The 20,680-nt window shown below is 38.7% G+C and overlaps 3 protein-coding genes across 4 annotated transcripts; 1 reads left to right on the top strand and 2 right to left on the bottom strand.

The window, feature by feature from the left end:
* Window positions 1-4,904: 4,904 nt before the first annotated feature.
* Window positions 4,905-7,580, bottom strand: LOC111584607 (stonustoxin subunit beta-like). Of its 2 annotated transcripts, XM_035940789.2 has the most exons (6): window positions 7,395-7,580; window positions 6,708-6,749; window positions 6,562-6,624; window positions 6,320-6,459; window positions 6,077-6,224; window positions 4,905-5,992 (listed from the first exon to the last, which is right to left on the bottom strand). In XM_035940789.2, exons 1-6 carry the CDS (start codon window positions 7,444-7,446, stop codon window positions 5,814-5,816), a joined length of 624 nt encoding a protein of 207 aa, XP_035796682.2. In that variant the 5' UTR covers window positions 7,447-7,580; the 3' UTR covers window positions 4,905-5,813. The 2 variants fall into 2 exon arrangements, with proteins under 2 accessions (XP_035796682.2, XP_035796681.2); XM_035940788.2 differs by having other exon boundaries at window positions 4,905-6,224; window positions 7,395-7,557.
* A 740-nt stretch (window positions 7,581-8,320) lies between these two features.
* Window positions 8,321-12,345, bottom strand: LOC111584606 (stonustoxin subunit beta-like). Its single transcript, XM_035940787.2, has 5 exons — window positions 12,180-12,345; window positions 9,977-10,009; window positions 9,812-9,874; window positions 9,581-9,723; window positions 8,321-9,251 (listed from the first exon to the last, which is right to left on the bottom strand). The coding sequence occupies exons 1-5, from the start codon at window positions 12,226-12,228 to the stop codon at window positions 8,826-8,828; spliced, it is 714 nt and encodes a 237-aa protein (XP_035796680.2). The 5' UTR covers window positions 12,229-12,345; the 3' UTR covers window positions 8,321-8,825.
* Window positions 12,346-14,708: 2,363 nt separating this feature from the next.
* LOC111584605 (stonustoxin subunit beta-like) lies at window positions 14,709-16,397 on the top strand. The gene is made up of 5 exons (XM_023293773.3): window positions 14,709-14,924; window positions 15,062-15,094; window positions 15,240-15,302; window positions 15,397-15,539; window positions 15,623-16,397. The coding sequence occupies exons 1-5, from the start codon at window positions 14,873-14,875 to the stop codon at window positions 16,043-16,045; spliced, it is 714 nt and encodes a 237-aa protein (XP_023149541.3). The 5' UTR covers window positions 14,709-14,872; the 3' UTR covers window positions 16,046-16,397.
* Window positions 16,398-20,680: the final 4,283 nt, after the last annotated feature.

Below are 20,680 nucleotides of genomic sequence, written 5' to 3'. Positions count from 1 at the left end.
TTATTATCATCCTCGATAAAGGCCCAACCATTCAGAACATAAGGTGTACGACACACATCTGAGCTTAAAGGTTTACTTGGAAACACATAAAGCTGTAATAGATGACTTAAATTGAACATATCCAGCAAGTAATCATTGGTGAGGCAAAGAATAGGTCGGACTTAGGGTCAAAAGGTCAAATTAAGTAGTTTATTAAAAGCTGTACAATAAAAAAAATCCTCTTGCAAAACATGCAATTTATTGTAAAGCGCAGTCATGGTCAAGATATCAAATGTTGCATTAAAATATCAGACATCTCTATTGTCGTATAATTAATCTGTCTAGACTTAAAAGGCTTCCACAATTAGGCAAAAGCATTTTCCCAGATGGTTGGAACTTATTTTGGTTTTGTGCCACACTGAGTCAGCATCTTGTGGAGTTCTTCAAATATTCTCAATATAGAAAGCGAGTTGCTTCCGATTCACTCAACTTGCATGCGGTACACAGGAAAAAAAAAAAGATTGCTCGACTGATTTGACTTTAAGAAAGCAGCTGTGAGGTGAAATTTAAAGTTATGAGTAATATCAAAAGACTAGATGGGAAGAAAAGCGCTCAAAGGGAAAGTGAGAGCTGATACTCGGCAGCGGGCCACTACATATGCCTCTGGAGAGCTGGCATTATTGCAGAACAAGAGGAAGATATCCAAGGCATTTTAAGTGGTATGATAAGAACAGTGAAGGCAGGAGAAAAGTCAAGTCTAAAATTGCTCTAACAGGAGGGCAGCTAAATGGCCTGGATGGTGGCACAGTCCTTAGATGTAGAAATATTGTGGTGTTCTGAGTGAGAAATGCTGCAGCAAAATATTCAAGCCGTTGCTCAACACTCAAATAGTCATGCCGTCTTATAATTAGCGTCTCACATGTCCAGGACATTTGGTTTTGAGCAGGAAAGTCGTGACCTCGGATGCCCAGGATGTCCTGCATCAGTCTGCCTGCAGATATTTATGGCCCCTCCCTTTTAGCAAACACTACACGATCAGCCACAGTGACTGACAGCTGCACAGCCACTTATCAACTCCTGTTGCACACTAACAACCTGTGGGCTACTCCGATACAGGCAGCAGGAGCAGTGGCTTGTGGGAAATGTAGTTCTCTTTGACCATGGACAAATGGCTGTTCATATTAAGCAGAAATGTATAAACACCCAGAAGTAAAAAATAAATTACACCATCACCCAGTTATACAAGTCTGCATTAATCACATTTAGATGTCTGTGATCACAGAGACTCTGTACTCCAGCAGTTATATACTGTATATATGTACATATAGTTATATTTATATATATTCTGTTAAAGCCTGTGTATTTACTGTAGTATGACTTGATATTTTAACAGACACTGTTCATACTGTGTGATTTACTTTTTAGATTTGTGAGCTTCATTATTATCAGTTGACGTAATTGTTGTCATCTCTTTGTTTATGTTTGTAACGATAGGAGAGAAAATGCAGTAAATGAGCAGACTTCAAACAATTCAGATTAAAAAAATAGTTGTGTTTCTAGGGAAAGGTTGAAAGATATTTACACTATCAGTCTAAAGTTTGAACACACCTCATTCAATGGTTTTTATTTAATCATTTTCTACACTGTAGATTAATACTGAAGACAACTATAAAAAATACATATGGAAATATGTTGTAAACAAAAAAGTGTTAATCCTCAGTATTAATCTATAATGTTGAAAAAAAAATTTTTTTAAAGCATTAAATGCTGTGTAGAACATCTTTTGTGGTGTACTGACAGCAAGAATCCAGCAGGTGAAGCTGTTTTATAATTTTGAGTATTAAGTACAGCTTCTCGTGACAGTTTTACCAAAATGACTCATATCAGATAGTTGTGTATTATAATATGTCAAAAATGCACAGAATAGCTTTATAATGTAACTTTGTTGTAGTATAATATAACTAGAGAAACAAGTACCATTAAAGCTGCAAGCAGCGTTGGACGGGTCCTCGCATCCTTGCTGGTCGGCGAATCCGCGCATTCCAATAGGGTCTTTGCACCATTCGGTGCTCCGACCCTAAATATATCTGACTTGTAATGCATCATTTTGACAGAAGGTGATGCTGTTGTCTGAAGTACTGAAGAACACTGACAATGAAGCACAGCTGGTCACAGATAAACTAACAGAATTCACCCAGAATCTGTCTATAAAAACACATTTTCAGTGATCAAGAAAGAACTCAGAGCCTTTATTCAAGTTAAAGCCACAACATCACAATCTCAAAATACTAGTGTTAAGAATTTAGAATCAGAAAAATGTATCATCTGTATCTAAAGTAAAAATGCACATTGTGCAGCTCCTATAGCGAGTAATTTCTGAAATATTTTTAATGAATTAATATTATGGACACATTGAAGAAAAGCTGGAATGTTTTCTTGTATAGGTCTCTGTACATAATGGTGATAGTAGCTTCATCTGGATCATGTACCATACATCATCCATTATACACTGCTTAATCGTCATTAGGGTCGCTGGAGTCTATCCCAGATGGCTTAGGGCGAAGGCAGGGAACACCCTGAACAGGTTGCTAGTCTGTCGTAAGGCTACATATACAGACAAACGATCACACTCACATTCACGGGCAATTTAGAATAATCAATTAACCTCAGCATATTTTTGGACTGTGGGAGGAAGCCAGAGTACCCGGAGAAAATGCACAGGGAGAACATGGAAACTCAATGCAGAAAGATCCCACAAAGGCTGGGACGCGAACCGGGGATCTTCTAGCTGCAAGGTGAAAGTGCTAACCACCGAGCAACTGTGCAGACCCCAAGATGTACCAATAAGTCTTTTAAAAAAAAAAAAAAGAAAAAAAAAAAAAGAAACCTCCAACCAACCCAAAATGTTGCAGCCAGAACTCTGGCAGGCAGTAACAAGCCCTTAGCAACCAAACTCCACTGTATCTTGAAGAACTTATTGTACCATATTATGTCAACAGAGCACTGCCCTCTCAGACTGCAGGCTTACTTGTAGCTGGAATAAAGCAGAATGAGAGGCAGTGTTTCCGTTATCAGGCTCCACTGCTGTGGAATCAGCTCCCAGTTTATGTTCAGGACGCAGACATTCTCCCTACTTTTAAGATTAGACTCAAAGCTTCTTTTTTTTTTTACATAGCTTATAGTTAGAGTTAGCTCAGGTGACCCTGAACCATCTCTGTTGTTAGGCCTGAGCTGCTGTAGGGTTTCCCATGATTCACAAAGCACATCTCCTCTGCTCTACTCTCTTTGACTCTCCATGCAGTTGTATGCCCCTATTGCATGTTATAGGTTTTGTATCTATTTTCTTTCCCCACAAACATAACAAGTGTTTAACCTTTTCTCTCTGACCCCAACCAGTTGAGGCAGATCCTCGCACTTCCTGAGCCTGGTTCTGCTGGAGGTTTCTTTCTGTTACAACAGAGTTTTTCCGTCCCACTGCTGTAATATACTTACTCAAGGGAATTGCTGGGTTTCTCCATGTACATAAATATACAACATTGTCTGCGCTTTATTGCTGATGTCACACATTGTGTGTATAGGTTAAAGGTACAATCTGTGTTCCAAGAACACATGTTGACTCCTTGTTTAAAATACTGTCATGACACACTGCTGCAACAGGCTCTTAAATACATTTCTCTTCAGACAAATAGCACATCTTATATGAGTTATTAAACCTGAAATTTGTATTTAAAGGGACATACTGTATCGGAAAAGCACAAACAGTAACTGGGCTCATAAATTCATATGGACGATAATTTTCCATTTTATTTGGTTTCATGTTTGAAGGTTTCCTATGAAGCAATTTGTCCAGAACTATGAGAAACCACTGTATAGTGTGAGTCACTAGCTACTATGAAAAATGCTCCTAAAAGTAATATCATAGTGTGTAAATTTCAACAGAACCAGTTTTAATCCAATAATACATTAAACATAAACAGAAAATAATACAAACATATGGACAAAGAAAGAGAGCAACATGCTGTTGATGCTCCCACCACGCCAAGTTAGACTGTTGACAGTTTGAATGTGGGCCAGTAGCTACATGACAGCCAACCTGCTGGGACCAATAGAGTCAGAATAAATGAGCGCTGCATATCATTGATAGGCCAGTGTTGGACCAGATGGGAATAATATAATGGGAGCACATGGAGTGGATGTAATTTAGAGCCAGCTACTGACTGCAACTTGTCAAGCTACTGTTAAGTGTTCACATGAAGCTCATAAATTCTATTTGAGGAGAACTGAGAAAAATGACGTTAATAAATGATACCCTTCATAGGTTATTTATTCCACACTCTTGGTTCATGAGGGAGATAAGAATTGTTAAGTGTATTTTAACATAGCTTTTCATTTGAAGTTTTAACTCACTCGTATTCAGTCGATATTGTTTAGCAAAACATATGAACACATGATCATGAAATGTGGGACACCCCCAACTTATATGTCATGCTATATGTGTCACCCATATAGCTTATATCGCTTTGCTCATGACATGAGCTTCGAGTTACCGCTCACTCACATGCCTGGCATAACCATGCACACACACAATATGTAGGGCAATGGTGCTCTGAGTGTGATTATTCTTGGATCGTGGTCTCCAGTTTTGCTTTCTTTGGTCCACGATGGATGTTTGTACCTGTCATATAGGTTTAACTGTACAGATCACTGACTGTAAATTCTCACTTGAAGTCATCACGGGAACCACTGCGTAAATCACACTTGGTGGTATCTGATCACAGGTATACTTGAAGGGTTACACATACAGGCAGTTACAGAAATATATGTTTGTCTTACTTAAGTGTTTAACTGCAGTCGTTAAGCTTGATGTATCAGATTTATTGCACCATTTGCAATCTTTGTAATTCAATAATGACAGGACAATCATATAAACAAACGTATAAAGTGGATTTTTATTACAAAAACGTTGATTTTAACACAGATTGTTTCATTTTGACCCATTTATGGAGGCGTGTAGGTTGTCATCGCATCTACGGGTTGATGTGTACAGTATGCAGGGGAAATGACAGCAGTTATAGAGTGTGAAATACTGGCAGGACTCGTGCAGTCGCTTACTGGGGTTCTCCTCGGTGTTTACTGAATGAGGTAGTGTGATGGCTGCAGGAGTGTGAATGTTTTGAGTCTGTCGGTGTGCCCCACTTTTAGTTCTCCTCAAAGCTCATGCTTTAGGCGTGAAAGTGGTCGGACTGGAGGCCCACCTGTCGAAGAAGGAAACTGATCTTCGAGCTGGAAGATCTCACATATCAAAGTGAGCCCCTTTAACCCAGAGGGAAGATGTTCTCGCTCCCTGTTCTTTACCAAGCCAAATCTGACATTGTGTGTATTTAACACTGTATATCTTATCCAAAGCGCTTTCGAGAATGACTGCTGACATAAAAGCAGTAAGTGGTAATTTCATTTTAAATTGTTACATATTTTTCCTTTCAGTAGTTCCATATTAGCATCCACTTATAGTAATAAATACTTGATTAATATCATAATCAGTTCATAAATACTCAATGCGACGCTATAGAACCATACATACATTATACAAGTATCAGACAAGAAAATGCAAAAAAAAAATAGAAAAATAATGTTTAAAAACTAATGGATAATAAGTAATCCTGACTTCTCCTAATAATAATATGTAGTTTTAGTGTGACTGAAACCTACTTTAGGTGTGAAGTAATAATAATGAAAGGAATATGTAAGTAAAACATTATCTACATGCAGTACTTTAGTGTCAAAACCTGTTGCATTATCAGCACATATTGCCTTATTTTAGCTACAGCAGCAGCTCATTCTGCTCTCTTCAGTAAGGTGCATGAGGATTGAATTCCCATCCAGAAACCGGGAAGAATCTTTTTCTCGATGGTACTTTTAACTTTATGCAGCAGCTTAACCTCCCTCTCTGCTCCCTCACCGGTTACTGCATAAAAGCTTATGATCCCTGCAGGCTGGTCGATGTAAACTCCAACTGTGGAGCAAAACGGGACATCGTTTATATCTTTGTTAATGCCATTGAACCAGATCTGGTAACGCATTCCTGACCAACACAGACCCCAAGACTCCTCGTTTTCTCCGAGACCGCTCGGTCCAGTGTCAGCTCTTCTTCCTGCTCCTTCATAGGTGACTCCAATTACCACCCAGCCAGAGTATTCTACCTCCCAGTAAGCCCTCATGTTCCAGATGCCCTCTTTGCACAGCACCTTTTATGACGATGAAGAAAAAGGAGGAAAAAAAATAGAAATTAGTTTCACCACCATTTAGGCTTCAACTGTATTTGCATTACTCTTTCATTTACCTGTGGAGAGTACTCGTATCTCTCTGGTCTATCCAGGACAGGACAAACCTCCTCAGTTCTACGACACACTTTAGACCCACCGTCAGAAATCCACAACATCTTATTGGCAGTTTTATCATCCAAAGTGAAATTCATCCAGTCTGTGGAGAAGAAAAACAAAAATTATATTCTTATAACTACAAACTAACTGTATATCCTGGAAAATATTGCTGAATGACAATAGAGAGAAAGTCTGATCTTACACTGCATGAGCTCAGCTCTGCTTGTTGGCTCAGGGATATTCGGCAAATAAACAGAAACTTTTTCTGCAAAGAAAGGAAATAAGCTTAAATGCAAACATATGTACATGACACAGATATGCTAAAATGTGCATAGTGTCGTTAATTACCTGCTTTTGCCTTTTCATTATTGTTGGATTTAATTATTTTCCCTAAAAATGTAAAAGTCAAAGGTTCTTTCTTGTTTCACAGTAAATGACACAATCTTAAAACAATCTCAACATAAAACACTAAGCATTAAACTTGGCTTTAAGAAAAATTGTGAAACTGAATTGTTCATAAAAACTTTAGATCAAATATGAATGAATATAAAAGCCATAATGTCTGGTGATGATATGACACTGAAAGGCCGACTAGCTGAAGAAGCTCTACAAATGTTATCTTGTGATATATTTCCAGTATAGTAAATTTACAGAGACAAAAAAATGAGAAATGTGATTGAACACATTGTGTAAACATGCATAGTCATGGTCACATTCTGCAAAGATCGTACACCTACTCGTACGATCTCCAGTAGGTGATGTGGTAGTCATTTATACTCGAGGTACTATTTTTAAAAATACTATAATGCATGTATTTCTATGGGGAGGAAAAGTAACAAATCTATTGTGCAGTAGTAAGTTTGTTTGTTAAAAAAAGCACCTTTGAGGCTTGTAATTAATGCTAGTCAAGGCTGCATTTATTGACCATTACTGTCTAAGCAGATGAAAAACAGCTATGTGTTTGTTTCAATGCAGATTCATTGATTTGCCATTTTTAACATTAGAATTTTGCATTACTTGGTAAATAATCAGTACCTGGTTTGCTGGTCTCTGAGATGATGAATGCAGAATTGGGTCCACTTGGCATCTTGAGGCAGTGTGCTACTAATCCACGTCCAGAGGCTTCAAAATTTTTCCACTCAAAGGTGCAAGGCCTTGGTCTTCCTCGTGACTTTTTATACCCTCAGGAGTGATGAGTCTGGCTATAGGAGTGTCTGAAAGAGGTGTTGGGGTCAGTGGAACGGGCACTCAGCGGGAGGTAAAAGGGAGCATGCACTTGACTCTGACATATGGATAAGAGCGACACTAACAGATATTTGATCCTATGGAAACTTTAGGAGTCTGACCAAAAGAGTAAGAAGATGGCTCCAGACACGACTGAAAGAAACATTCAGGAACTTTCCTTGTCAGTGTTGTCAGCATGAGCGCTACAGGAAGAAGCAGAAGTGAATAAACACAGACAAACTAGACAAGAAGATTAACTACATGACAGATAATGACCGAGGCCACCACAATCCATCTATTTTTCAGTCCTATACATGCTTGTGTGTGAGCGTGTGTGAAAAAACTTTGTTTAAAAAGAAAACAGAATGTTGTAATTAATGATTCCTTTGATCGCAGTATCTGTTGAAATTTTTCGATTAATTATAAATCACCGTTGATTGTGCCAGAAGGCAGAAATACAGTGGATCTGCTAAGAAGTGGCTCCAATTCCACACACTCAAAGGAGAAGCATGTGTGCAAAAGTGGGGTTTATGGTGTCTTGCATTTTTATATTTTTGTCTTTTCCAACACTTCAGCTTTTATATTAGATAGCATGTAGTAGTAAGAGCCATCTTAATGGAATAAATTTGATCTTGTGCATCATCTTAAGTCAAACAAATACCTTTTTAGTCTACTTTTTGCATATTTATGTTGTCTTCATCACGTTAATAATCAGATATACAAACAAGGAGGCAATGTGTCTTACTCGGTGTTTTATTATTTATTTAAATTTCTGCATATTTAATATTCTACATACACTTGTAACAAACTAGCGCACCATATACATACAACAACAATGAAAGAATAAAAATACAAAGAAATATATCAGTATAAACTTTGAGTGGTCCAGTGGTTTTAAGGAAAGAGTGGACAGTTGAAGATAAATCCTGACTGATTCCCTACCTGACTGAACTTTGTTCCCTTTATTGAAATGTACAAAACCATTTACTGTATGTCTGCCTCAGTTATACTGTATATAAAGAATATATATAAAGAAATATATATTATATGTGCATATATGTTTAAATTCTAATGCCATATGCTTAGGATTTAGTGCAAATCTACGCTACGTTAGTAAAAGTTCCAGTTGTATGGACGACAAATGTTAAATGACTGAGTTGTTGTGTCCAGTCATTTTGTGTTTAAAGCTGCCATGTTGGTAGCTACTGACTATAAGATATGATTTTAAAATGCTAATACAATCTATTCCTCCTTCTTGGTGAGCAGACAGTGAGACTGTGTTCCCACCCAGAAACCTGGCAACAATTTCTCCTTAAAGGAGCTCTTAATCTGCTGCAAAAGTTTCACCTCCTTTCCTGCTGTGCCTTCCTCTCCCTCTTTCACCTCCACAGAATAGAAATTAAGGACACCAGCAGGCTGGTCAAGATAAACACCTATTATTGAGGACTTGTTATTCTCCATGATCTCAGTGGAGCGGCCGTTGTGCCAGGCATGATAAGTGGATCCGCTCCATCCGAGACCCCAGGACTCCTCGTTCTCTCCCAGGCCACAGGATCCGTGGCTGTTCCTCCTGCCAGCTCGCTCCAAGGCGACTCCGACCACGACCCATCCAGAAAACTCCACTTCCCAGTAGCCTCGGAAGCCCAGGATGCCTTCTTTGCAGAGAACCTTTTGGAACGCGGATGGGAATGTCAGCGTAATTCAGAGGTAATCTAACAGAACCTATGATTTACTGTAGCAGCCACTGAAAAGAATTTGAAGCAGCTTTGCTTTCTCCTGGCAGTAATACCAAAGCAGTCAGTTCAGGTTTTAAATAAATTCAGGGGACCACTGCTACATAAACCTGTTTACAATCACATCAGAGTCCACCTACTGTCTCATGCAGATCAGTTCAGGCCACCTTTTACATCATCAACATGGTAATTAAGGAGGAAATACATATTTAAATGACGTAGCTTCGGACCAAAATAATCTAATTGCATCATTCCATGCAGTACCTGTGGAGAATACTCATATCTCTCTGGTCTGTCCAAGACAGGACAAGTGACATCATCAGTCATACGAGCCACTTTAGCACCACCATCTGTGATCCATAGCATCTTATTGGCTGTCTTGTCATCAAAAGACAAAGTAATCCAGTCTGAAAGAATATGAATAAGGTGTTATTTAGCACAGCATCCTGTTTGGACTGAAGCGTATTAATGAAAAAGAAAAAAACATATTCTTACGTTTGATGAGATCAGCTCTGCATTTGGGTTCAGGGATGTTTGGCTCGTACACTGGGATCTTCTCTAAGGAGTAAAAGCACAGTAAAATGTGAGAAGATATTGACAAGGTTTGAAGAGAAACTTAAAAATACTATTATCAAGCCTGGGATAGTGTCACTGTCTTACCTGTGGGTGCGTTTCCACCTTTGATTTTTTTAGCTGAAAGCAACAAACATCATTATTATTCCCCCTATATTAAGATCAACGTTCTTGACTGTCACATACACTCTACGCGTTGATGGGTGTCCGGTGTGTCTCAACAGTTCATGAAGGGAGCCTCTGCAAAACAGTGTATACTTAGAAAACTATCTGCCTCTGTCAGATCATCACATCAGCAACCGCATACTTTCTGGGCCCAGTGGTTGATTCATGCCGGACAGTTGGAAATACCAAGACACCTCACATGCTATAGGGTTGGCTTCAGTCACACTAGAGCGCTGCATGGAGCTCATAGCAGATTATCAGATGAGAAGCGCGAAATGATCTGCTCAGACAAATCAGATAAGCTGGGGGTTGTAGACCCAGCGCTGGCTCATTAAGAGCAACCAGGAAACTCTAGGAGAGTCGTCCAAGAAAGCTGCATTTGAAAAGTGGTTTCAAATCACAAGTAGCTGTTCTAAAGTAGCGTAAATGTGAATGAAATGACTTGCAACACATGCAGCTCGGGAAACCCTAAACTAATAAAGCAGATGTCTATCATTAGAAAGCGAGGCTTAAAGCAATCCACACAGAAAATAATTAAAAGCCTTACAGCAATTAGATTTCTAATTATGTTAGGCAACAGGCATCAGCATGGTTTCATAACTTCCCTTGAAGTAATAACTGATTAATACCACTTACATTACAGGCTTAGCCCTAATGCCAATTCCGCAACTAATACTTTGCTCTCATGTGTCAGCATGCAGTCGTCGGTTTAAAGGACGGGGATCAAGAGAAGGAGACAGTTAATCCTCACAGCATTAAGATGTCAGCATTGACAAACACAAGTAATGTGATTTATTTATACCAACAAGCGACATTACCTCCTGTTTCATCCACATATTAAAAATCCATCAGGCAAACTGAAAATGTTGCAAAATGCACAAACTCTAAGAAAAAACTAAAGGTTTCGTGTGGTGACATCAGTGTTGGGAGTTCAAGGTGAAGCTGCGCTCAGCCGGTACATATAAATCTGCTTGTCATCATTATTCACATTTTTCAAACTTAACAGTTATTTTTACGCCACTCAGTATGTATGTCACGTCTAAATGAGCTGATATTTATCTCTCCGCTGACTGGAGGCTGAAAGAGACTATGCGGGAATGTTAAGCCACCTGTCTGGATATAGCACAAGCTGGTGAAAATAACTGCATTGTCTGGCCTCATTACAACCTGACACCGTACTAAACATTTAAGCTTAAAATCAGCTTTAGCCTCGTTGTGGCAATCTGTAAGTTGGGATGGAATTTGGCAAAATATTTTTCGATTGTAAGAGATCGATTCCTTATTTCCTTTGTTTTCAAGCTTTTAATATCAAATTCAGGTGTAAAAAAGAATATTTTTCAATTCTACAATTTCATTTAGTAGACGCTTTTATCCAAAGCGACGTACATCTGACAGTGGACAAGCAATGATCTAATCAGAGGAAAACAGCCTGGATAAGTGGCAAAAAAACAAGTTCAGGTGTGAAAACAGTACCTTGGTGCCTACAGGCAGTGCAGAAGTAATAGGAGAATTACTAAAATGTCTTTGTTTTGTGCAATAAAGTTGCTTCAGTCCTATTTAAAAAGGTTCATATGACTTTATCTCTGCTCATCCTTCAACCTTGTCGTGATAATACTGTGTGTTCAGTAGAGGCTGATGCTTACAACCGCTGCTGCATGTCACCCATTTCCCACACCAGCATTATACTCTACATACAGTATATTAAATACATACAGTATGGCATGTTAAATCTTTTTTAATACAGATGATGTTGACACTTGCAGACCCTTGCACGCAGGCAATAAAGCCATTATACGCCCCTCATAATGAAAAGTGTGAAATCACTCAGTGAATTATTGCATTTTCTACAGACATAAACTCTAGTGACCCATTCACTCAGAATCTGCCTCAGAGGATAATAAAAAGCCTCACTGCTGTAGACACAAGGAGGTTATTAAATCAGCACATTTAAAGCATCGCTGCTGTCTAAGACGCATAATCCTTACACGCTGCAATATTATTTAAAGGTTTAGATTATTCTAAAAGCTGTAGATGTCACCAGATTTGCAGAGAAAATGCCATTTTTCAGGGGAAAACTGTACAAAAACAAAATGAGATTGTGTGAAATGCAGAAAATGAAGTTCACCTTTGTCTGTCTTCCGGGTGTCAGAGATGATTCTGGTGGTGGTGGGCATCTTGATCTTGGCTTGAGGTTGGACTAACTGTTTAAGCTGCAGCGGTGAGTCTGTTTAGGCCTGATGTCACTCGTCTCTCTGAGCAGGATGAGTCTCTGTCGGCTGGGCCGTGTGACAGCTTAATGCAGCTCTTATATACCTTTAATGAAGGACAGAGGTGACGGAGTTACAGCTGGTGGCGTGGACGCGAGCGTGAGAGAACACTTGCCAATAGAAAAGAAGGGGAGGCAGGGGGTTTGTAATCGGAGCTGTGTATGTATGTTTTTACCTTAAAAAGGTCAGAAGGATGCTGCAGTGTTTGTAAGACACCCCCCGTTACCAAGTAAACCCCGCCCAGCTTTCTCTGCATCCCTAACACTGATCTCTTCACATTGCACAGTGACAGCGCTGATGTTGGAAGGGATGCTTGGCTTATGCAGCATACACACACACACACACACACACACACACACACACACACACACACACACACACACATTCTGAGTATGTAGCTGCAAAGATGTAAATCTGCACTAAACCATTCCTGGTGTTAGACGTCAAGCAGAGTGCAAATACAGCAAATTGAGGAAGAATTATTATGTAACTTTACTTGAAAGTGTAAAAATAAACTGACCAGCCACTTTCTTAGGGACACACGTGACATCTAATGCAGTCTAGGACACCAGCTCTGACGTAAATTCTGTTATGACCTTTCTACATTTGCATTTTTGTTCACGATTAAACGATAATAAAATTAACGACATTTTGTCCACCCTTTTAACATACATGAGAGGGAACACTTTTACAGGTAATGTAGTCCAACACACTAACACCCACTGTGACCTACATATAAACCCTAAAGCTGAATTGTTAACTTTTTGATGTCAACAAAAATTTTAAATTTACATTCTTTGTAAATGTAAAATTGATGTCTGAGCAACTGTATTAGATTGCTTAAGATTTTGTAGGTGATACCGAAAAAAGTGGCCGTTGAGTGCATATATGGCATAAATTACATTAGAGATCAATGTGCTGTAAGAATAAAAATTACTATTATTATTGTTATTACTATTAGTGCTCTTGTTGCAACATTTCTAGTTTCTACATCACCTATTTCTTCTGAGTATAGTACTATGTTAACCTATTTTTTTAAAATCCGGTTTTCTTTTTAAAACATTATCCTTGTTGTCAAGCTTTAAGAGATACAACTGAATGAATCTTTTACGTTTAAATTAGATTTTGTCTGGTATGACTTAACTGTAGAAATACTGTATCTTTGGTGACAAGAGGAAGTATAACCTTGATTTGCAGCTAAAAAAAAGAAAACATCCATATTTAACAGTCAGAAATATACATATATACACGTCTATATGTACACATACATGCATGTATACAGCACAGTTTGACCGACATACTGCGACTGTGAGTCATTTGTCCGGAGTTTCCTCGGTTCATCATACCAGACTTTACTACAATCTTGACCTGCATTATCACATCGGCCATTTACCATCGCAGGTGCCTTAATGCACATGGACTGGGTTGAAAGAAAAAGCATGCCGCTGGTCGTAAACCCTTTCTTGTGATCACCTCTCCTCGGCGGGGTGCATGTCTGAGGTGTTTACTGTTTCCGGCACGCTGCCAAATCTCATGTGAAGGCTGCCTCGTCCTTCTTGTGTTCCTGTATGCCCAAGCAGTTGACTGACTGAAGCACTGATCATATCGCAGCCAACATACTAAACGGTACACACCAGCCACTGTAGTGTCAAAACTGTTCCTGAGTGTCCAGAGGGAATCTTTGAAAATGAAGTAGCGAGAGTGGTTTGGATTCTGGGTTTGCATGTGCATGTGAACTCCTCCACTTCTCCTCTCATAGGACAATAATAAACCAGAGGCATCAGGCTTTTGAAGCAGTGGTGACAGACAAGCAATCTCTGCCATATGACTTCAGTTTTATCCCTTCAGAGACTTTACAGGTCGAATATCTTGCATTAAGTTGAAATGAGGTGGAATTATCTTTTTGTTATATTTGATTTATGGGAAAAATAAAAACTCTAATAAACGTATGATCAATAGGCATAAAAACACAATGTTAAGAATTCCAAATCTACTACAAAATTAAAGTACCTAACAGAAATGTTAAAACCACTTTACAGAGATTTTATCTTTCCTTTGAATTACTCCTCTTAATAAGCAAATGATACTGATGAACTTCATTCCAAATAAAATCCACTGAACCTGGTGACTCATCTCCATCACCATGTGTAAAAGATAACTCCATCCGCTCTTATATAGTCCCTCTGCTCAGAACAGGATGTCCTGATTCCTGTGGCATTGATTTCCAAGATGTGTGTTTGATTGCAAAGAGACGACAGGATAATGGCAAAAACAACTTCAGATCTGCTCAGATAAATATGGGTCAGGGGGTCATGTGGTGGCGCTGACGTGCATGTCCTGGTTTTGCCGCCTGTGTAACATGCCCATTAGTGAGCACTTTATCTCTGCATACCTGACCAAAGTTTCTCTTAGGGAGCCTTAGGGGCCCCCCAAAACCTTTAATACCCCCTTTCCTAAGGGTATATAAGGAAACCGTTTGCATCATTGGTGTAGTACGCCACTGACAGACGCCGACATTCAGGAAACCTCAACAGGACAGGAACGGATAAAGATGCCAACCAGTGCTCCCAGTACAAGAATCATGCCAGCAGCCGGTAGACTTGGTGAGTGAACTCCCTTTTAGTCCTCCACAGATAATGCTGGATAAAGATAAAAGCTTGAAGTGGTTTTCAGTTACTTTTGCTTAAGAACCGAAGTAATTGATAAGTACAGAACAAATGGTTTTGCTCTGTATTCACAGGGAAAAGATCCAAACCAGTGGCTTCTCCTACGGGTGAGTTTTTAAAGCAAGTAATGGAAAATATATCACTTTCATGTTCTTTTTGAACACTTAGCACAAAGTTTATCTCTTCTGTTTGCTATCATCATTTTATCACTGTCACTTTCTCTGTTATAATGACACTTTATTCATCTCTCAGAAAACATCCCACACTATGAGCCAAACATCCCTGAGCCCAAATGCAGAGCCGATCTTCTAAAACGTAAGAACAATAATCTAAATTCACTTGTATTATTATGACAAATACTTTTCCCAGCTCTTTCAATATGTAGTTTTTCTCTTCTCTCATACCGCAGACTGGATCAACCTTTCTCTGGATGACAAGACAGCCAATAAGATGCTATGGGTCACAGAAAGTGGATCCAAGGTGTCACGCATGACTGATAACATCACATGTCCAGTGTTGGACAGACCAGAGAGATACGAACACATCCCACAGGTAGGGCTTCAGATCTAGTCACAAATCTCCATATAATGATGCTGTTTTTACGCTCAACTGATTGCGCCCTATGTTTCTTTAAGGTTCTTTGCAAAGAAGGCATTTTGGGCTTCAGAGCTTACTGGGAAGTGAACTATTCAGGGTGGGTGGTTGCTGGAGTCACCTATGAAGGTGCAGGGAGGAGGGGAAGCGACGGACCCTGCGGTCTGGGAGAAAATGAACAGTCCTGGGGTCTTGGCTGGGGTGGATCCCACTATCAGGTGTGGTTCAACGGCATTAGCACAGAAATCTGGGATATTCCCAAGTGCACCACACTCGGCGTGTACCTGGATCACCCGGAGGGCGTCGTCAGTTTTTACGCAGTTGAAGAAGCGGGTGAGGGGGCCGAAGGCAGGAAGGAGGTCCGACTGCTGCAGCACATCAAGAGCTCCTTCAAGGGGAGAATGCTGCCAGGTTTCTGGGTAGGACAGAAGTCATCATGCTTGTTAGTTGAAAAAGAGGAGTAAAGTAAAGAATTTGCATTTCACATTGCCATTTTCTTATATTTCGGTTTAAACTCCCTTTACAATACATGTATTTGTCTGCAAAGCATTGGTATAATCTATATATGATATAAGATTCACAGGTTGTATGTGCAGAATCTTTGTATATAAAAATGCACATTTATTTAGCTGCTACTTGTTTAAATGCTTTTTGTAAGCATAAAACTGTTAAATATTGTTAAGTGGTGTCATATATATCTTTAAGACATTGTATGATGTTTTTTTTTTCTGGTGTCATATTTATATTCTGCACTTTAAAAATGTTTCAAAATGTTAGTTTGTGTGACTTAACGTGAATAAAATACATTTGAAAGTTTTGCCCCCGACGATCAATATGATTGTGAGTTTCAAAGGGGTTGAAGACTTTAAACAGAAATCTGATAGTAAAGGATATGAGAGGAGATGTACTGTAATATTTTTAGTCAGTAAACGATACAAGATCTAGACACCAATAAGGGAACGTCATTGCAGTCAGTGTTATTGCACTGTGTATATAACTTTACAATATAATACAGATAAATATACATATAAATCAGCACATGCACATGGATTTCTTCAGGCTAGGGGATGCTGCTCAGTGTTGGCAACAAACCTAGTATATTAAACATCACATCAAATCACAAAACGTATTTAATTTAATCGAACTGCCCCGACAGAACCTCGAGTATTTAAGGAGAGATCCTCACTTGTAAAATGAACCAACTTTTTCATGCTAAACATACTTAAGCTGAGCATATCTGGGAGGACAAACCATACCGTTTTTGCAAAGCTGCACTGCTTTGCGCTATACTGAAGTGATAAGCCATGAGGTATAAATACATGCTTACAGCACAGGGACATTAATCCATCACTGTCATGTGAAACATCCAAACTGTACCATTCCTTCAGCTGCTCTGGATCTTTCATTCTTCACCTTCCCCTGTTAACACTAAGCAGGGGAGCCAGAGGATTAGACTGGTGACATGAAAGCAGATCCTGAGAAGCAATAAACAAGATTGCATGTGAGCACGTAAATAGGGACAGTGAGGGAGGATGGATGGAGGGGATGAGCTGATGAACTAGATAGTAGGTAAGAGACTAAACTCAACCATAAGTTCACCAATAAGCACTCAGACTCATAAGGAGATCAGCAACGATAGTTTTCCACAGGCTGGGTATATGTCTAACCTGTGGATAAGAGTGAATAGTTCAATCAGTGATAGAATAATTGCAAAACACAATTTAATTGTTATTGCTTTTTGCACAATTATGCTTTCCACTACAACAAACACTGAATAAGCAGGTAGTCAAAAGTGTCTCCAGTCAAAAGCAATTCAAGACACTGAAGATAACCTGAAAGTCTTTGTAATGATGTCCAGTGAATTTATGTTTCAAGGTATATATTGTCAGTACTGATCACTTCGATTTCAATAACATGCATGTTAAATATTAGAAAACTTACAGTGCAATGACCCGCAAATACAACAAAAACAATAGTGCAGAAGACAGTTTTACTTCCATGCTCAAATGATTCTGAATCTTATCATGTTATTCAAGCAGGATTTCTGTACCACAGTGGTCAGTAAGGCTGTGAGATTTTGCATCAAAAAACATTTTTTCAGCTAAGGCAAGGTCATTTAAAAAACATTCAGTTCAAGTGAGTTTTAATTATTTTTTACCTTCTAAATATCTTTATATAGTAGATTAAAGCAGCATAACTTTAGTATTTCTTCCTCTTCTACATACATATTGTGACTCAAACCCAATTTGATAAATTATTATTTCATTATTTCCTCTGACTGTGGAAAAGATTTATCCTCAAGGTAAGAAAAAAATCTTTGTCTCCCTCTATAGACACACATTAGTAATGACAAGTTATACCAACAAGACTCTGGCTCCCTCAGGCTGCTGCCAAAAGTATATTTATCATATCTATCCATATTTACATTTGTAAAATTAATGACATGACATATTTTCTGTCTTTTTTCCCTCCATAACAGTGAAATGTTAATGAACTGATATGGGACCAGTCTGATTTTATTGTAAACTAACAATTTTAGCAATATATTACAGAGAACTGACCCTGACTCTACATTTTTTTTTCTTTTTTTCTTTTGCCTAAACACTATGACCATACACAGTATTGGCTGTATGATGTGTCCTGCAGTCTGCATTAGAAATCCTAATATTAGTAAAGTAAACATTAGAAATACTGGCCTGCAGTTCACTGCAGCCACAACATAAGTTCTAGTTTCTTACAAAATTCACACAAGGTCACATAAGTTTCTTAAAAGGATTTCATTACTTTTGTTATGAGGAAATGTTAGAGATCAAATTTTAAAAATGTGTACATGGGCTTTTTGACAAAATCTGAAATGTTGAAAAAATACATTATGTTCAGCTTATAAAAAAATATTTCACCACATTAACCATAATTACTTAGATAGATAATTGCATTTGAGCTGTATAACTGCATATGCTCATAGTAACATGAGGGATGTCCAGTTTACTTCATAGACTTACTTGGTGTTAATTGAGCTTTTAGATATGTCATGCTGGTCCTGAGTCAATTTACATCATTTCTTCTCATATCCTGATGCTGTGGCTGATTTTCTAGTTCATCTTTAAGGACTCTTCCTTTGTCTCTGTTCTGTTTTTAAATAGTTTGGGTTTAGGAGGCAGCTAAGAAGGAAGAACACAGACAGAAACACTGTTGATTGATTCCCTCATAAATCACATTTTTCACAGTCAGCTACATGCTGTATAATGAGTACTTGTGTACGCACAAAGTATCTGTAGGGTCATTTGTAATAAAGCACATTTAAATTACCCCTGTGCTCCCTATAAAGTGGTTCCTTTTTGTTATTGTCTCTGGGTATCGTTCACGTGTGCTGGACTCAGTCCCTCATCACCATGTACCTTCTCTATACCTTCTCTCTTTACTTCTACTGCAGCCCTCTTTTCAGTAGTGGAGTCATGGAGTCATTCAACATCTGTTCTGCTAGAAAACAAAGAAAACAACACGGCAGAATCTGATCTAGGTTTTTTAGGAAAGGACAGTATTTTTTAGGGAGCTTGTTTGGCAGCTGACAGTATCTTAAGGTATCAATCAGCAGGCCAACAGCATGAAGAGTGTGAAATCAGCATATATAATCAGCCACGTTGTGGAGAGGGATTCAGAAAGTTGGGAGCCCATGTGGCATCAAATTCCTCTAGCAATGAGGAGACTATACCACTAATACCTCCCTCTGCCCAGTCACCAGTTTTAGCCTCCAGAAATCTGGCCCTACTCCATGGTGCTCAGAGGGCAGAGTGCAGCGTGTGACGTCACCAACACCTTTGCGTGTTTACGTTTGTCAAAAGTTCAAGATGGCGACTCTTTAGCGGGCGACGACAATTGTCGAGCCAAACTGGTCGCTAGTAGTTACAAGACTTTTGGAGACACTTTTTTTTCCAGCAATGTGAAAAAACATAAGGTTGGGGTTCCTTTTAGTTTGTGTTTTCAAACATGGGTTTAGTACCGCAGAGATATTTGAAGCCCATATGTTAGCTTCAGAAAGAGACCAGAAGGTAACCGCTAACTTTAGCTGTCGGTCGGTCATTATTCTTCAAAGTCTGGCTCTCCTTTTCTAATAAGCGCCCTGGTCTGGTAAGCAAAATGGTTTTTAATGTGTACAATTAGCTTAGCTGTCTACTGGCAGAAAGTCAGCTAAATGAAATGAAGTTAGCTAACACTACATTTCCAGAGTTGCTAATGGTGACAGCTACAGTTAGCATGTCATGTTAGCTAGGGGTGTTTGTGAAAGCAAACTAACTAGCAGCAGTAAAGAGAGAAGATGAGGAGTTCTGTGAACCAACTAAATAACCATGACTGCAGTGGACATAAGCTGAGTTTCATTCAACCTCTGTGTCTCTTACTCGCTGGTGTTTGTGTTGTTGTATCTTATGAAACTCCCTGATATTTTTTCTTTGAGGTTATATTGGTGGTACAAACAAACCTGTTGTTGTTGCTGCTGCGATTTTAATAAACCGCCACAGGGTGTCCTTCTAGTCATTTGTAATAGTATCCTTGGTTATTTTGCAAAGTTATACGTAGTTGTTGGTTGTTTTACTGTTTGCAGTCTGCAGAGACAAAAAAATGAGGAAATGTGTAAATTCTGTCAAGAGGCTGAGTTTCTTGCTAGAATAATGGAGAGTGGGCCCCAGATAGGGTATGTACTAAGTACTGTTTTGGTGTAGAATAACACTTTAAAACCATAACTTGAAATGTGATTTTGGCGGCATAAACCTTTAAAACAATAATAGTTAGACATAAAGTAGTATTCTGGGTGAAATAAACCTTTAAAAGTATAACACATAAGTTAGAAAGTACTATTTGAGTGGAAAAAAAACTTTAAAACTAAAAGCACTTGCACACAAAGTAGCATTTTGGGTGGAATGACTTTAAAACTATACACACTTGGAGAGGAAATAGTATTTTGCATGGAATAAACCTTTAAACCTGTAACTTATTTGTTAGAAAATACTGTTAGGGTGGAGTAAACCTTAGAAAACATAAGCACATAGACCGAAAATCGCATTTTGGGTATAATAAACCTTTAAAACTGTAAGCGTTGGACA

The sequence above is a fragment of the Amphiprion ocellaris genome, chromosome 18, assembly GCF_022539595.1.
Source record: "Amphiprion ocellaris isolate individual 3 ecotype Okinawa chromosome 18, ASM2253959v1, whole genome shotgun sequence".
In the NCBI taxonomy this organism is placed as follows: domain Eukaryota; kingdom Metazoa; phylum Chordata; class Actinopteri; family Pomacentridae; genus Amphiprion; species Amphiprion ocellaris.
Note: the sequence above shows the minus strand (reverse complement) of the source record. Positions and strands in the feature narration are given on the sequence as shown.

Coding starts and splice junctions, on each gene's coding strand:
- LOC111584605 (XM_023293773.3), top strand. CDS start 14,873: ATGCCAACCAGTGCTCCCAGTACAAGAATCATGCCAGCAGCCGGTAGA. Junction 15,303..15,396: donor CAGAGCCGATCTTCTAAAAC/GTAAGAACAATA, acceptor CTCATACCGCAG/ACTGGATCAACCTTTCTCTG. Junction 15,540..15,622: donor GATACGAACACATCCCACAG/GTAGGGCTTCAG, acceptor TGTTTCTTTAAG/GTTCTTTGCAAAGAAGGCAT.
- LOC111584606 (XM_035940787.2), bottom strand. CDS start 12,228: ATGCCCACCACCACCAGAATCATCTCTGACACCCGGAAGACAGACAAA. Junction 9,875..9,976: donor AGGTGGAAACGCACCCACAG/GTAAGACAGTGA, acceptor TTTACTCCTTAG/AGAAGATCCCAGTGTACGAG. Junction 9,724..9,811: donor CAGAGCTGATCTCATCAAAC/GTAAGAATATGT, acceptor ATATTCTTTCAG/ACTGGATTACTTTGTCTTTT.
- LOC111584607 (XM_035940788.2), bottom strand. CDS start 7,446: ATGCCAAGTGGACCCAATTCTGCATTCATCATCTCAGAGACCAGCAAA. Junction 6,625..6,707: donor TAATGAAAAGGCAAAAGCAG/GTAATTAACGAC, acceptor CTTTCTTTGCAG/AAAAAGTTTCTGTTTATTTG. Junction 6,460..6,561: donor CAGAGCTGAGCTCATGCAGT/GTAAGATCAGAC, acceptor TCTTCTCCACAG/ACTGGATGAATTTCACTTTG.